Source organism: Tachysurus vachellii, chromosome 24 (genome assembly GCF_030014155.1).
Source record: "Tachysurus vachellii isolate PV-2020 chromosome 24, HZAU_Pvac_v1, whole genome shotgun sequence".
NCBI classification, from domain to species: domain Eukaryota; kingdom Metazoa; phylum Chordata; class Actinopteri; order Siluriformes; family Bagridae; genus Tachysurus; species Tachysurus vachellii.
The window spans coordinates 17,026,699-17,041,121 of NC_083483.1; the positions used below are offsets into that span (position 1 = coordinate 17,026,699).

The 14,423-nt window shown below is 43.8% G+C and overlaps 3 protein-coding genes across 9 annotated transcripts in view; 1 reads left to right on the forward strand and 2 right to left on the reverse strand.

The window, feature by feature from the left end:
• LOC132839838 (zinc finger protein Xfin-like) lies at window positions 1-4,255 on the reverse strand. The gene is made up of 5 exons (XM_060861033.1): window positions 4,229-4,255; window positions 3,824-4,048; window positions 3,009-3,563; window positions 1,722-2,082; window positions 1-1,491 (listed from the first exon to the last, which is right to left on the reverse strand). The coding sequence occupies exons 2-5, from the start codon at window positions 3,977-3,979 to the stop codon at window positions 935-937; spliced, it is 1,629 nt and encodes a 542-aa protein (XP_060717016.1). The 5' UTR covers window positions 3,980-4,048; window positions 4,229-4,255; the 3' UTR covers window positions 1-934.
• Window positions 3,964-12,031, forward strand: LOC132839837 (gastrula zinc finger protein XlCGF57.1-like). 2 transcript variants are annotated; one of them, XM_060861031.1, is made up of 5 exons: window positions 3,964-4,079; window positions 4,597-4,737; window positions 9,738-9,966; window positions 10,046-10,310; window positions 10,648-12,031. In XM_060861031.1, exons 3-5 carry the CDS (start codon window positions 9,754-9,756, stop codon window positions 11,859-11,861), a joined length of 1,692 nt encoding a protein of 563 aa, XP_060717014.1. In that variant the 5' UTR covers window positions 3,964-4,079; window positions 4,597-4,737; window positions 9,738-9,753; the 3' UTR covers window positions 11,862-12,031. The 2 variants fall into 2 exon arrangements, with proteins under 2 accessions (XP_060717014.1, XP_060717015.1); XM_060861032.1 differs by having other exon boundaries at window positions 9,743-9,966.
• Window positions 12,031-14,423, reverse strand: part of LOC132839835 (putative leucine-rich repeat-containing protein DDB_G0290503) — a 19,382-nt gene continuing 16,989 nt past the window's right edge. For all 6 annotated transcript variants that reach the window (XM_060861028.1, XM_060861026.1, XM_060861029.1 and 3 more), the window contains 6 exons: window positions 14,357-14,419; window positions 13,996-14,058; window positions 13,465-13,527; window positions 13,279-13,350; window positions 12,999-13,037; window positions 12,031-12,701 (listed from right to left, as the gene is read on the reverse strand). In XM_060861028.1, coding sequence (XP_060717011.1) covers window positions 12,148-12,701; window positions 12,999-13,037; window positions 13,279-13,350; window positions 13,465-13,527; window positions 13,996-14,058; window positions 14,357-14,419 — 854 coding nt within the window. In that variant the 3' untranslated portion in view covers window positions 12,031-12,147. The remainder of the gene's footprint in view (window positions 12,702-12,998; window positions 13,038-13,278; window positions 13,351-13,464; window positions 13,528-13,995; window positions 14,059-14,356; window positions 14,420-14,423) is intronic.

The window sequence follows — 14,423 nt, forward strand, 5'->3', positions numbered from 1 at the left end:
TGTATAGTGTGTGTATTAGTATTACTGTGTGTGTGTGTATTAGTGTATAGTGTGTGTAGTAGTATTACTGTGTGTATGTATTAGTGTATAGTGTGTGTATTAGTATTACTGTGTGTGTGTATTAGTGTATAGTGTGTATTAGTATTACTGTGTGTGTGTGTATTAGTGTATAGTGTGTGTATTAGTATTACTGTGTGTGTGTGTATTAGTGTATAGTGTGTGTATTAGTATTACTGTGTGTATGTAATGGTGTGTGTGTATTAGTGTATAGTGTGTGTAGTAGTATTACTGTGTGTATGTATTAGTGTATAGTGTGTATTAGTATTACTGTGTGTGTATTAGTGTATAGTGTGTGTAGTAGTATTACTGTGTGTATGTATTTGTGTGTGTGTGTGTGTGTGTATTAGTGTGAACTAGACCGTGTTCATGTCTGCTGTCCTTCACTAGGTTTGTAAAACACTCTCATCATCTCACCTGACCAAATAAAACAAGGAACAGAAACCAGTTAAAACAACAAAATGAAAAGGAAGTAAAGTGTGATGTATCAGAGCCCCAGAGATGATGCTGACTAAACAGTCCAGAGAGAACATCACACCTCAGCACTGCTCTACACTGAACAGTGGAGAAACCCTTCGGCACTAAAGGAAGGTGTGTAAGTGGGAATGTCACTATATGGATGTAACATTAATGACCAGATCTCAGATCCAGATACTCGTTTGGTGATGAAGGAGTCATGAAAGCTCTGGAAGCTGAGTGTACAAATGAGGAGCAGAAAAGACTAAAGCGCTGCTGGATCACACCCTGTAGATAGACATGATGTTAACATCATCTGATCAGCACGGCATTGTAGGAACGGTTTAAGAACCGGAAGCTTAAACTCAAAATTTTATGACATTAAATCTTGGATGATGCTGAAGATCAGAGCGAAGAGGAATTAATTTCTATAATCCGGATCTGGATCTGAAGAACGTTTAAATGATTTGCGATTATGTGAGCGGTGATGCTTCATGAGGTGAGCTGACTGTCCAAAACTCTTCCCACACGTCACACACCGGTACGGTTTCTCTCCAGTGTGTGTTCTCTGGTGCTTATTAAGGGTGGATGAGTCGGAGAAGCGTTTCTCACAGGTCTGACAGGAGTAGGGTTTTTCTCCCGTGTGGATTCTCAGGTGAGTTTTTAGCTTGGAGGCTTGAGAGAAACCTTTTCCACACTGGCTACACAGGAAAGGCTTTTCTCCAGTGTGTATCCTCAGGTGAGACGTCAGGTTGAATAACTGGGTGAAGGTTTTGCCACAGTGACTGCAGTGGAACGGTTTCTCTCCAGAATGGAGCTTCATGTGTTTGAGGAGATTGAACTCTATGTTGAAGCTCTTGTCACAGATGGAGCAGCAGAACGGCCTCTCAGAGGGTTCCTCACAGCGGAGCTTCGATTTGGAGCGTTCCATTGCGTATACTCCTGTTTTCTTAGATGTTCCTCTGGTTTTAGGTGGAACTTTGTGAAGAAATCACAAAATAGAAACTCGCATTTAGTCACAAACAAGTCTATATGTAAATGTTAAAAATATATTTCAATTAAAAACGTTTAAACGTGTAGAATATTCCAGGAGAGATTCTGGATCACCTGCTCCAGATAAAAACACACCTCAGTTTGTGTAAAGGCAGAACCTCAAGAGCTCAATAATAATTTACTGTGTTAGAACCTTCATAGTCAGGAGAACTTACCATAACTGCTACAATCATCATCGGTATCATCTTCATGTCCTTGCTTCGTCAGACTGGGTTCTTCAGTAGTGTGTGTGATGTCTGAGGTTCTGCAATCCACAAGCCGCACTGAACAAGCCTTAACGCGAAGGTGTGGTGTGTGTTCATCAGTGTGTGTGTGTATAGTGTGTGAAATTTCCACTGGGTCAGGTTCATTTTTACAAACAGCCATGTGGTCCTCCGGCCGTGTGAGTGTGTGCAGGTCTTCATGGTGGCTGTGATGTGGTTCAGTTTTACACTCAGAAGCTGAACAGAATTCCAGTTTCACAACAGAGTCAATCTCTGATTTCACTTCAGTCTTCAGTCCAGGACAAAACGCTGCCTGAGGACAAATAAAACACAACATTTATATTAAAAAATATATAAAAGAATTATGTAAAATGTACTGAAATAAAATGTTTCACAAACTACAATTATTTACTAATCTAAATTATTTTAAATTATTGTTTGGAACGAATTTTATTAAAAATTTATTTTTATGTCATTTATAATATCAAAAGATTTTAAATACAAACTTTAATTTCAGATTTGGTTTCACTTTACTCCACCCAAAAACTAGCTCATACCTGGTGTTAAAGCTCTACTCCACCCCCTCACCCTCTCACCTGGTGTTAAAGCTCTACTCCACCCCTCACCCTCTCACCTGGTGTTAAAGCTCTACTCCACCCCTCACCCTCTCACCTGGTGTTAAAGCTCTGCTCCACCCCTCACCCTCTCACCTGGTGTTAAAGCTCTACTCCACCCCTCACCCTCTCACCTGGTGTTAAAGCTCTACTCCACCCCCTCACCCTCTCACCTGGTGTTAAAGCTCTACTCCACCCCCTCACCCTCTCACCTGGTGTTAAAGCTCTACTCCACCCCCTCACCCTCTCACCTGGTGTTAAAGCTCTACTCCACCCCCTCACCCTCTCACCTGGTGTTAAAGCTCTACTCCACCCCCTCACCCTCTCACCTGGTGTTAAAGCTCTACTCCACCCCCTCACCCGGTGTTAAAGCTCTACTCCACCCCCTCACCCTCTCACCTGGTGTTAAAGCTCTACTCCACCCCCTCACCCTCTCACCTGGTGTTAAAGCTCTACTCCACCCCCTCACCCTCTCACCTGGTGTTAAAGCTCTACTCCACCCCCTCACCCTCTCACCTGGTGTTAAAGCTCTACTCCACCCCCTCACCCTCTCACCTGGTGTTAAAGCTCTACTCCACCCCCTCACCCTCTCACCTGGTGTTAAAGCTCTACTCCACCCCCTCACCTGGTGTTGTAGCGCAGCTTGTGGGTTGTGTGTTAATAATTTATGGAGTAACTCTGACACCTCCTTCCTCAACACATTAATACGAGTGTGGAGAAGCTCGATGTCCTTCATGGAGAGATCAGTGTTCAGAGCGACAGACTGTACAGAGATCATCATGTCTGCTGGAACCTGTCGGAGACCTTTGCACCACAGCACACGCTCCACTGACATCATTCTGCACCCATCATCTTTATGTTGTTCCTTCTTCAGACTGTGTTCTTTGTTGTGAATGATGTCTGACTTTCTGCAATCCATCAGCTGCACTGAACATGCATTATCACAAGTGTGTGGTGTGTGTTCATCAGTGTGTGTGTGTATAGTGTGTGAAATTTCCACTGGGTCAGGTTCGTTTTTACAAACAGCCATGTGGTCCTCCGGCCGTGTGAGTGTGTGCAGGTCTTCATGGTGGCTGTGATGTGGTTCAGTTTTACACTCAGAAGCTGAACAGAATTCCAGTTTCACAACAGAGTCAATCTCTGATTTCACTTCAGTCTTCAGTCCAGGACAAAACGCTGCCTGAGGACAAATAAAACACAACATACAACTACACAATTTACTTCGAAAACATTTACTAATTATTAAAACATTAAAAAAAAAAAAAAAATGTCATTTCCTACTTTGCTCTCATGTGGAAATAAAGTCAGGATTTAGGCCTCATCAGAAAGCACTGGTTAAAGTGATAAATGACCTGTTACTGGTCTCTGATCACTACATGATGCAGAAAAACTAGTTTATACCTGGTGTTAAAGCTCTACTCCACCCCCTCACCCCCTCACCTGGTGTTGTAGCGCAGCTTGTGGGTTGTGTGTTAATAATTTATGGAGTAACTCTGACACCTCCTTCCTCAACACATTAATACGAGTGTGGAGAAGCTCGATGTCCTTCATGGAGAGATCAGTGTTCAGAGCGACAGACTGTACAGAGATCATCATGTCTGCTGGAACCTGTCGGAGACCTTCGCACCAATCTGACCAATCAGAGCACAGAGAACAAACACTGACCTGTGGAACAAAAGTAAACAAACATCTTGAGGTATTTCTGTCTTTAATACAACACAAAACACTTTAAAGTTCATATAATTCACTTCATTTGACTACATCATGTCATGTATTTGAGCTCAATAAGACACAGAAACACGTGACATCTTAAAACAACATTTAGACAATAAAAGCTCTTCATACCACAGATGTGCACGTGCTGACACCCGACGGACATTTCCGGTTTATACCGGATGCGGAAGTATAAAAAACGGGTTTGTCAACACAAAAGTGTCCCTTCAGAAATATCAGAGAGTTTTAAACAGATTCACGAGTCATTATTTAACTCTGTTTAACAGGATTAAAATATGATTATTACTCATTATATCAACACGATATCATCCAGCAGCATTAATATGTTAATTATATCTGTTTTTTACACTGCATTCGTTTATATAAGACATTTATACATGAATACACACAAGTGTTCACCAGTACACAGTTCTCACAATCACCTGAAGTTAAACGTGTAAAAATACCTTTTGTTTACATCATTATACATCTAATTATAGCCAGTGAAGTAACTTTGAGTTCAGACCCTCACCAGCAGGGGGAGATGAAGCGCTGCTTTCAGCCGAAACAGCAGAAGAGAAGAAGAAGCACCAGGAAAGCTGTGTGATGACACAGAATTCAGAATAAACTTATTATTTCAGGTAAAATGTACAATAATTATCACGTTTTTACTGTGTTGTGAAGGATTTAATGTCCTGGCGTTATTAATCTCTCACACAGTTATTATTAGTGACATTACACAGGTTGCATTATGCAGATTATTATATTTATGATTACATATTACAGGTCCTACATGATGAGCTTGTTGTTTTATTTATTCTGATTATTTTTGTGTGATTGGTGGATTGATTAGTGGGCGGAGTTTAACAACAGATCAGAGGAAACTTTTACTCACTGTAGTTTATGTAGAGAAATAAAAGTGTTTATTAAATGATTAAACGAGTGTGACGTCAAAACGATGTGTAGTGTGACGTCAAAACGATGTGTAGTGTGACGTCAAAACGATGTGTAGTGTGACGTCAAAACGATGTGTAGTGTGACGTCAAAACGATGTGGAGTGTGACGTCAAAACGATGTGTAGTGTGACGTCAAAACGATGAGGAGTGTGACGTCAAAACGATGTGTAGTGTGACGTCAAAACGATGTGGAGTGTGACGTCAAAACGATGAGGAGTGTGACGTCAAAACGATGAGGAGTGTGACGTCAAAACGATGAGGAGTGTGACGTCAAAACGATGTGTAGTGTGACGTCAAAACGATGAGGAGTGTGACGTCAAAACGATGTGTAGTGTGACGTCAAAACGATGTGTAGTGTGACGTCAAAACGATGTGTAGTGTGACGTCAAAACGATGTGTAGTGTGACGTCAAAACGATGTGTAGTGTGACGTCAAAACGATGTGTAGTGTGACGCCAAAACGATGTGTAGTGTGACGCCAAAACGATGTGTAGTGTGACGTCAAAACGATGTGTAGTGTGACGCCAAAACGATGAGGAGTGTGACGCCAAAACGATGTGTAGTGTGACGCCAAAACGATGTGTAGTGTGACGTCAAAACGATGTGTAGTGTGACGTCAAAACGATGTGTAGTGTGACGTCAAAACGATGAGGAGTGTGACGACAAAACGATGTGTAGTGTGACGTCAAAACGATGTGTAGTGTGACGTCAAAACGATGTGGAGTGTGACGTCAAAACGATGTGGAGTGTGACGTCAAAACGATGTGGAGTGTGACGTCAAAACGATGTGTAGTGTGACGTCAAAACGATGTGTAGTGTGACGTCAAAACGATGTGTAGTGTGACGTCAAAACGATGTGTAGTGTGACGTCAAAACGATGAGGAGTGTGACGTCAAAACGATGAGGAGTGTGACGTCAAAACGATGAGGAGTGTGACGTCAAAACGATGAGTGTGACGTCAAAACGATGTGTAGTGTGACGTCAAAACGATGTGTAGTGTGACGTCAAAACGATGTGTAGTGTGACGTCAAAACGATGTGTAGTGTGACGTCAAAACGATGTGTAGTGTGACGTCAAAACGATGTGTAGTGTGACGTCAAAACGATGAGGAGTGTGACGTCAAAACGATGTGTAGTGTGACGTCAAAACGATGTGTAGTGTGACGTCAAAACGATGTGTAGTGTGACGTCAAAACGATGTGTAGTGTGACGTCAAAACGATGTGTAGTGTGACGTCAAAACGATGTGGAGTGTGACGTCAAAACGATGTGGAGTGTGACGTCAAAACGATGTGTAGTGTGACGTCAAAACGATGTGTAGTGTGACGTCAAAACGATGTGTAGTGTGACGTCAAAACGATGTGGAGTGTGACGTCAAAACGATGTGTAGTGTGACGTCAAAACGATGTGTAGTGTGACGTCAAAACGATGTGTAGTGTGACGTCAAAACGATGTGTAGTGTGACGTCAAAACGATGTGGAGTGTGACGTCAAAACGATGTGTAGTGTGACGTCAAAACGATGTGTAGTGTGACGTCAAAACGATGTGGAGTGTGACGTCAAAACGATGTGTAGTGTGACGTCAAAACGATGTGGAGTGTGACGTCAAAACGATGTGTAGTGTGACGCCAAAACGATGTGTAGTGTGACGCCAAAACGATGTGTAGTGTGACGCCAAAACGATGTGGAGTGTGACGTCAAAACGATGTGGAGTGTGACGTCAAAACGATGTGGAGTGTGACGTCAAAACGATGTGTAGTGTGACGTCAAAACGATGTGTAGTGTGACGTCAAAACGATGTGTAGTGTGACGTCAAAACGATGTGGAGTGTGACGTCAAAACGATGTGGAGTGTGACGTCAAAACGATGTGGAGTGTGACGTCAAAACGATGTGGAGTGTGACGTCAAAACGATGTGGAGTGTGACGTCAAAACGATGTGTAGTGTGACGTCAAAACGATGTGGAGTGTGACGTCAAAACGATGTGTAGTGTGACGTCAAAACGATGTGTAGTGTGACGTCAAAACGATGTGGAGTGTGACGTCAAAACGATGTGGAGTGTGACGTCAAAACGATGTGGAGTGTGACTTCAAAACGATGTGGAGTGTGACGTCAAAACGATGTGGAGTGTGACGTCAAAACGATGTGGAGTGTGACGTCAAAACGATGAGGAGTGTGACGTCAAAACGATGAGGAGTGTGACGTCAAAACGATGAGGAGTGTGACGTCAAAACGATGTGTAGTGTGACGTCAAAACGATGAGGAGTGTGACGTCAAAACGATGTGTAGTGTGACGTCAAAACGATGTGTAGTGTGACGTCAAAACGATGTGTAGTGTGACGTCAAAACGATGTGTAGTGTGACGTCAAAACGATGTGTAGTGTGACGTCAAAACGATGTGTAGTGTGACGCCAAAACGATGTGTAGTGTGACGCCAAAACGATGTGTAGTGTGACGTCAAAACGATGTGTAGTGTGACGCCAAAACGATGAGGAGTGTGACGCCAAAACGATGTGTAGTGTGACGCCAAAACGATGTGTAGTGTGACGCCAAAACGATGTGTAGTGTGACGTCAAAACGATGTGTAGTGTGACGTCAAAACGATGTGTAGTGTGACGTCAAAACGATGAGGAGTGTGACGCCAAAACGATGTGTAGTGTGACGCCAAAACGATGTGGAGTGTGACGTCAAAACGATGTGGAGTGTGACGTCAAAACGATGTGGAGTGTGACGTCAAAACGATGTGTAGTGTGACGTCAAAACGATGTGTAGTGTGACGTCAAAACGATGTGTAGTGTGACGTCAAAACGATGTGGAGTGTGACGTCAAAACGATGTGGAGTGTGACGTCAAAACGATGTGGAGTGTGACTTCAAAACGATGTGGAGTGTGACGTCAAAACGATGTGGAGTGTGACGTCAAAACGATGTGTAGTGTGACGTCAAAACGATGTGGAGTGTGACGTCAAAACGATGTGTAGTGTGACGTCAAAACGATGTGGAGTGTGACGTCAAAACGATGTGGAGTGTGACGTCAAAACGATGTGGAGTGTGACGTCAAAACGATGAGGAGTGTGACGTCAAAACGATGAGGAGTGTGACGTCAAAACGATGTGGAGTGTGACGTCAAAACGATGTGTAGTGTGACGTCAAAACGATGTGTAGTGTGACGTCAAAACGATGTGTAGTGTGACGTCAAAACGATGTGGAGTGTGACGTCAAAACGATGTGGAGTGTGACGTCAAAACGATGTGTAGTGTGACGTCAAAACGATGTGTAGTGTGACGTCAAAACGATGTGTAGTGTGACGTCAAAACGATGTGGAGTGTGACGTCAAAACGATGTGTAGTGTGACGTCAAAACGATGTGGAGTGTGACGTCAAAACGATGTGGAGTGTGACGTCAAAACGATGTGGAGTGTGACGTCAAAACGATGTGGAGTGTGACGTCAAAACGATGTGTAGTGTGACGTCAAAACGATGTGTAGTGTGACGTCAAAACGATGTGTAGTGTGACGTCAAAACGATGAGGAGTGTGACGACAAAACGATGTGTAGTGTGACGTCAAAACGATGAGGAGTGTGACGTCAAAACGATGAGGAGTGTGACGTCAAAACGATGTGTAGTGTGACGTCAAAACGATGTGGAGTGTGACGTCAAAACGATGTGGAGTGTGACGTCAAAACGATGTGGAGTGTGACGTCAAAACGATGTGTAGTGTGACGTCAAAACGATGAGGAGTGTGACGTCAAAACGATGTGGAGTGTGACGTCAAAACGATGTGGAGTGTGACGTCAAAACGATGTGGAGTGTGACGTCAAAACGATGTGGAGTGTGACGTCAAAACGATGTGGAGTGTGACGTCAAAACGATGTGGAGTGTGACGTCAAAACGATGTGTAGTGTGACGTCAAAACGATGAGGAGTGTGACGTCAAAACGATGTGTAGTGTGACGTCAAAACGATGAGGAGTGTGACGTCAAAACGATGAGGAGTGTGACGTCAAAACGATGTGTAGTGTGACGTCAAAACGATGTGTAGTGTGACGTCAAAACGATGTGTAGTGTGACGTCAAAACGATGTGTAGTGTGACGTCAAAACGATGTGTAGTGTGACGTCAAAACGATGAGGAGTGTGACGTCAAAACGATGTGTAGTGTGACGTCAAAACGATGTGTAGTGTGACGTCAAAACGATGTGGAGTGTGACGTCAAAACGATGTGGAGTGTGACGTCAAAACGATGTGGAGTGTGACGTCAAAACGATGTGTAGTGTGACGTCAAAACGATGAGGAGTGTGACGTCAAAACGATGTGTAGTGTGACGTCAAAACGATGTGTAGTGTGACGTCAAAACGATGAGGAGTGTGACGTCAAAACGATGTGTAGTGTGACGCCAAAAGGACGTGATTAATGTGTCAGTTTATTTCCTGTCACTGTGTCTGGGTTGCAGAAGTTTTCACTGTGTTTTTACACAATTGCAGATTATAATTTCGAGTTTTATTATTTTTTTTGTCCAGCAGAAAAAAGGCCCAAGTTTAAAGATAATTAAGATAATGAGAGAGTTGAAATAGTTGAGAGAAACGATGAGACCCAGGATTGTATCTCTGCTTTCTGTAATTTGTGTTTGTGTTTTCTGTCTCTCTGATTTATTTACTGTAATGTCCTGTATTATTTTTCTGTTGTGTTTCAATCAGTAAAGAGGTGGAGTGCATGATGGAGGTGGAATGTGTGGGTGGAGGAGAAGAAGCTGTCCTGCAGCTTCATCTGCTTTGTGATCCTTTATCTTCCTGCACCAAGGCGGTGGGAACCGAGCTGTCCATGGCCGACATCTCCGACCTCCACGCTGAAGTGTGTGAGCTCAGAGAGCTGGTGTCTGTGCTGGAGGAAACGCTGCAGCGACAGAAATCCTTAAACACGTGTGAGGTATGTGTGAGGACGACCAGCACCTTAGATCTCCTCACTCATCATCTTCTCATCGTTTTGTGTTTCTGTTTCCTCTCAGGAGGTGAACGGACCTACACCAGCTTTGTGCTCAGTGTGTAAAGCTGATCTCAACACTGCAGTGGTGCAAGACTCTGCACAGAGTGTGTGTGCTGAGCGTGAGGTGTGTGAGGTCGAGTGCATGCCACACACTCCACTGATGACGTGTTCTGTGAAGGTGGTGGACTGTAGGACAATGGAGCTGATTGCGTCTGTCAGGAAAGAAGAGAAGGAGAATGAAGAAGACGGAGAATGGAAGACTAACTACGAGGATAAACCTCCCCCCTGTGTGTCCTTTACATACACATACATACACAGAAAAACTAAAACAACAGTAAACATAAGTTTAATAAAGATGCAGGAACTGCATGGCTTTATTTTTCTTTATTTCTAACATCAATAAAACATCTAAAAAAACAGAAAGACTGAATTGAATGAAACCTCTGGAGCAGGTTGAAGTTGTGTTTTAATGCCTTCTAACTTTAATATGAGTTAATCACTGATTTATTTCTGTGAAGAAAATTAAGAATTAATAATCCTTAGGTTAGCAATCATCTGTGAATTTACTTGAGTAACTTTATTAGAGATGAATTCAGCTAATTACTGATGCTTCTCATCTTTCAGGTGAGAGTGATGGTGAAACCTGGTCTCCTTCATCCAGAAGACAAGATGATGTAAGAAAACAACCGCATGTTAACAAACTCAAACCTCGGACGAGAAAAGCTGTGAGCCACAAGTCCAGCGTTATGGAAAGAGCCTCCGAAGTGAACGGAGAGGTGAAGGAGTCATTAACGGAGTCTGGTGACAGGTTTAGTGATCAGGCCGTCAGAGACAGAGCATTCAAGTGTTTGCAGTGTGACAAAAGCTACGGTAAAGCATCAAGCTTGCGGAACCACACGAAGAGACATGCCAAGGAGATGAGGTTCTGCTGTGAGGAGTGCGGGAAAGGATTTGTGACATCAGCCGAGCTGAAGCTGCACACGAGCCGACACACGGGGATCAGCAGCTTCGTGTGTGAGGTGTGCGGACAAAACCTGGCTGGTTCGTCAGGACTCAAAGCACACATGCTGACGCACAGCGATGAGAGACCGTTCTCCTGCAGGGAGTGCGGAAAGACCTTTCGGACCAAGGGGAACCTTAAGGCCCACCTGAGGACCCACACTGGAGAGAAGCCATACCGCTGCTCATACTGTGAGCGTACGTTCAGTCATGCTCCACGCGTCAAGGTTCATGAGCGCTCACACACCAAGGAGAAGCCCTTTAAATGCCAGACCTGTGAAAAGACCTTCTCGCGCCTGGACAGTCTCCGCTTGCACGAAAACGTCCACACTGGCATGAAGCCGTACCAGTGCTCACACTGTGGGAAGAGCTTCAGACAGGCCAGCCACCTGCTCTGTCACGAGAGGACTCACACCGGCGAGCGGCCGTACCTCTGCTCCGACTGTGGAAAGCGCTTCTCCAGCCACGGGATCTTCCGCAGCCACCGCCGCATCCACACGGGCGAGCGGCCCTACCACTGCACAGCCTGCGGTAAGAGCTTCAGGAAGCAGTTCACGCTGCAACAGCACAGCAAAACGCACACCGGAGAACGACCCTACAAATGCACACAGTGTGACAAGAGCTTCGCACGGACCTGCACGCTGAAGCAGCACCAGAGAATGCACTCAGGGGAGAAGCCATATCAGTGCACAATCTGCGGAGAGAAATTCACCTTCCTTAGCTCGCTGCACCAACACCGGAAAAAACACGGGCAAGACGGCATGCGGGACACTGCCAACACTCCGTCCCTCACTGCAGGGACCGCCTCAGGATCCCAACAACAAACATCCATGGCCTGAAACTCCATGAAAAATTCATGTTCTTCAGGGTTCTCAGTGCAATAACTCATCACTGCTCCACAATTACAGTACAGGTGTGGAGTTTAGGTGTGGACTACTGGCCCTCATCACTGATTAGTTAACTACAGTATATACATGTTAGATGTAATAAAACACACAGAAACTTGAAAGCAAGACAGTTTGTTTTTATTTCAGAAATCAATGCAAACGTTACAAAGGTATAATTCTTTTTAAAGCTTTATATAGTGGTGAATGTTTTGTGTGTGTGTATATGTTTTGTTTTGTGTTAGTTAGGAAGCCATGTTGGGAAGCCAGTATCCAGCAGCTCCATGGGCCAGTCCTCTGGACCCTCTCGGCCACACGTAGCCACAAAGGGGTAGAGCTTCTGAGTGAAGTTGTTCCCCCTGAAGATACCGAGGACTGTTCTGGTTTGAGAGTTGTAGAAGGCCACCTCCCCGGTGTCGAAGTCGATGAGGACCCCGATGACGTTGAGTTTGTCCGTCAGGTGGAGCAGCAAAGGTTGTTCCGTTAGCATGTAGTGCTGATTGTTCTCCTTCTGTATGACCCAGTAGCTGTTACTGGGACTGTACCTGATATTTCCTTTTCTGGGTGCAGTTTCAGCTGCTACACCCACAGTGTAGCACAAGCGCTCTTTCACCTGTACCTCCCAGTACGCTCGGCCACTGTTGAAGCCTGTTTTTGTGAGGGCAGCAATCACCGTGTCATAGCGACTCGGGTAGTTGGGTCGCTCAATGGAGTACTTAACACCCCGCACTGACCGTTGGTCATAAGAGATCAGGAGATTCTTGTGAGCTGTGTCGGAGTCATACTGTAGAGACCCTGGGGGCACAAGGGTTAAAAGTTCCATTTTATTTGAATGCTAAGTCACATTCACTAGATTTGACCTGTGGCCGCCATGTCTGACAGTCCTGGTAAAGTGGGCGTGGCCAAATCTAGACTCACATCAGTGTAAAGCCATTTAGTTTAGAAACCTTTCAAGGATGTTAGCTGTATGTAATGTGACTGTATTTCTAACTCATGAATTATTCAAAACATTTATCAGTCAATGCCTAGATGTGTGATCGATTATTATTATAATATAAAACAGAATCAATGTAACGTTGCATCCTGACTTACTGGTGGAGACTGATGGAGGTGAGACTGTGTCTGACTCTTCTGTTCAGGGTGAAAGAAAAGAACAAGAACAAGTGATTAACGATCTCCTCCTTAACAGCCATCTGATCCTCATCAAGATATTAAAGTTCAACCAGTTTCAGAGAATGAACCCAGTTCAACATTTCAGAGAATGAACCCAGTGAAACCAGCACAGCTTAGTGATGCTGCTTATTATACTTCTTTTAAACCAACAGTTCCTCAAAGTAATGAAATGTGATGAATTTGAGGTAAAGTGTCTCACTTTTTATCTCCTCTAATTGATTCTTTAGGTTGGTCACATCTACTTGCAGATTCTTCTTCTCATCAAGCAGCTCTACAGAGAAGAAGAAAAACAAAGGGTTAAAGTCATCAGTGTCATAAAAGAGAATCTGCTTTTACTAAAGAATAAAGTTCTTCAGACTCCTAAAGAGAGAAACAGATTTCTTACTGGTGTTCACTTTCTTCAGGTCTGAAATTTCCTTCTCTTTTTGCTTCAGCTGATCATCACTTACTGTTTGGGAGAAAATCAAACACAGTCTTTTAGAAAACAGTCTTCAGAGCATCGACTCTCAGGACTCTTAACAGGAAGTCTGGAGCTCAGCTATGAATGTGGTGAAAGCCTGAACTCTTGAAAAACAACAGCTGGAAATTAGTGCCACCTAAAGCCTAGACTGATCAGAGCAGGACGTGGATGAGTGATACCTCGAGATGGATTCTAATCACATCTTGATCTTCAGTTCTGAAGACTACAGCATTTCCACATGAAACAGGTGGAGTGTGTAAGTGGAGGAGAAATCCTTCTCTAGCACTAAATGCTCTCTGAATCCAAACTTTATCATCTGTTACCAGTCAATAAAATATACTTAGAAGTTATTTAGAACCAATTACTTACAGTTCACTTCATTTACAAACAAATCGTCTTTCATTTAAATAATCAGAATGAAAGGAGATGAAAGTGAGGGATTTTAAAGTGTCTCACTCTGCAGGGCTTTGACTCGGTTGTTCAGTCTCCTCACATCTCCACGCAGACGCTCAATCACATCTCCAAAGAACATGGAAAACAAAAGGGTTAATGGACTGAAGAATGAACTAAAATAGAGAAGAAAATTAATCAACAATTGATGTGAAAATAAACTGAGAGAAACAACAGTTCATTCTGATTCAATGATCTCTCAGGATTGATGGATGCTGCAGATCAGAAACAGACTGCTGCTGATGCTCAGGATGGATCATGAGTAGGATTGAGAACAGATCTACTACTCGCTATGTTCTCATCCAAAAAGAACAGGCTAAGAACAATGGAGCATGATGGAGTCTGGGTAGAAAAACTGATCTCTCACTAGCATTCTTCTCATTCAGGTCTGAAAGTTCCTTCTCCTTTTGCTTCAGCTGATCTTCAAGCTCTGT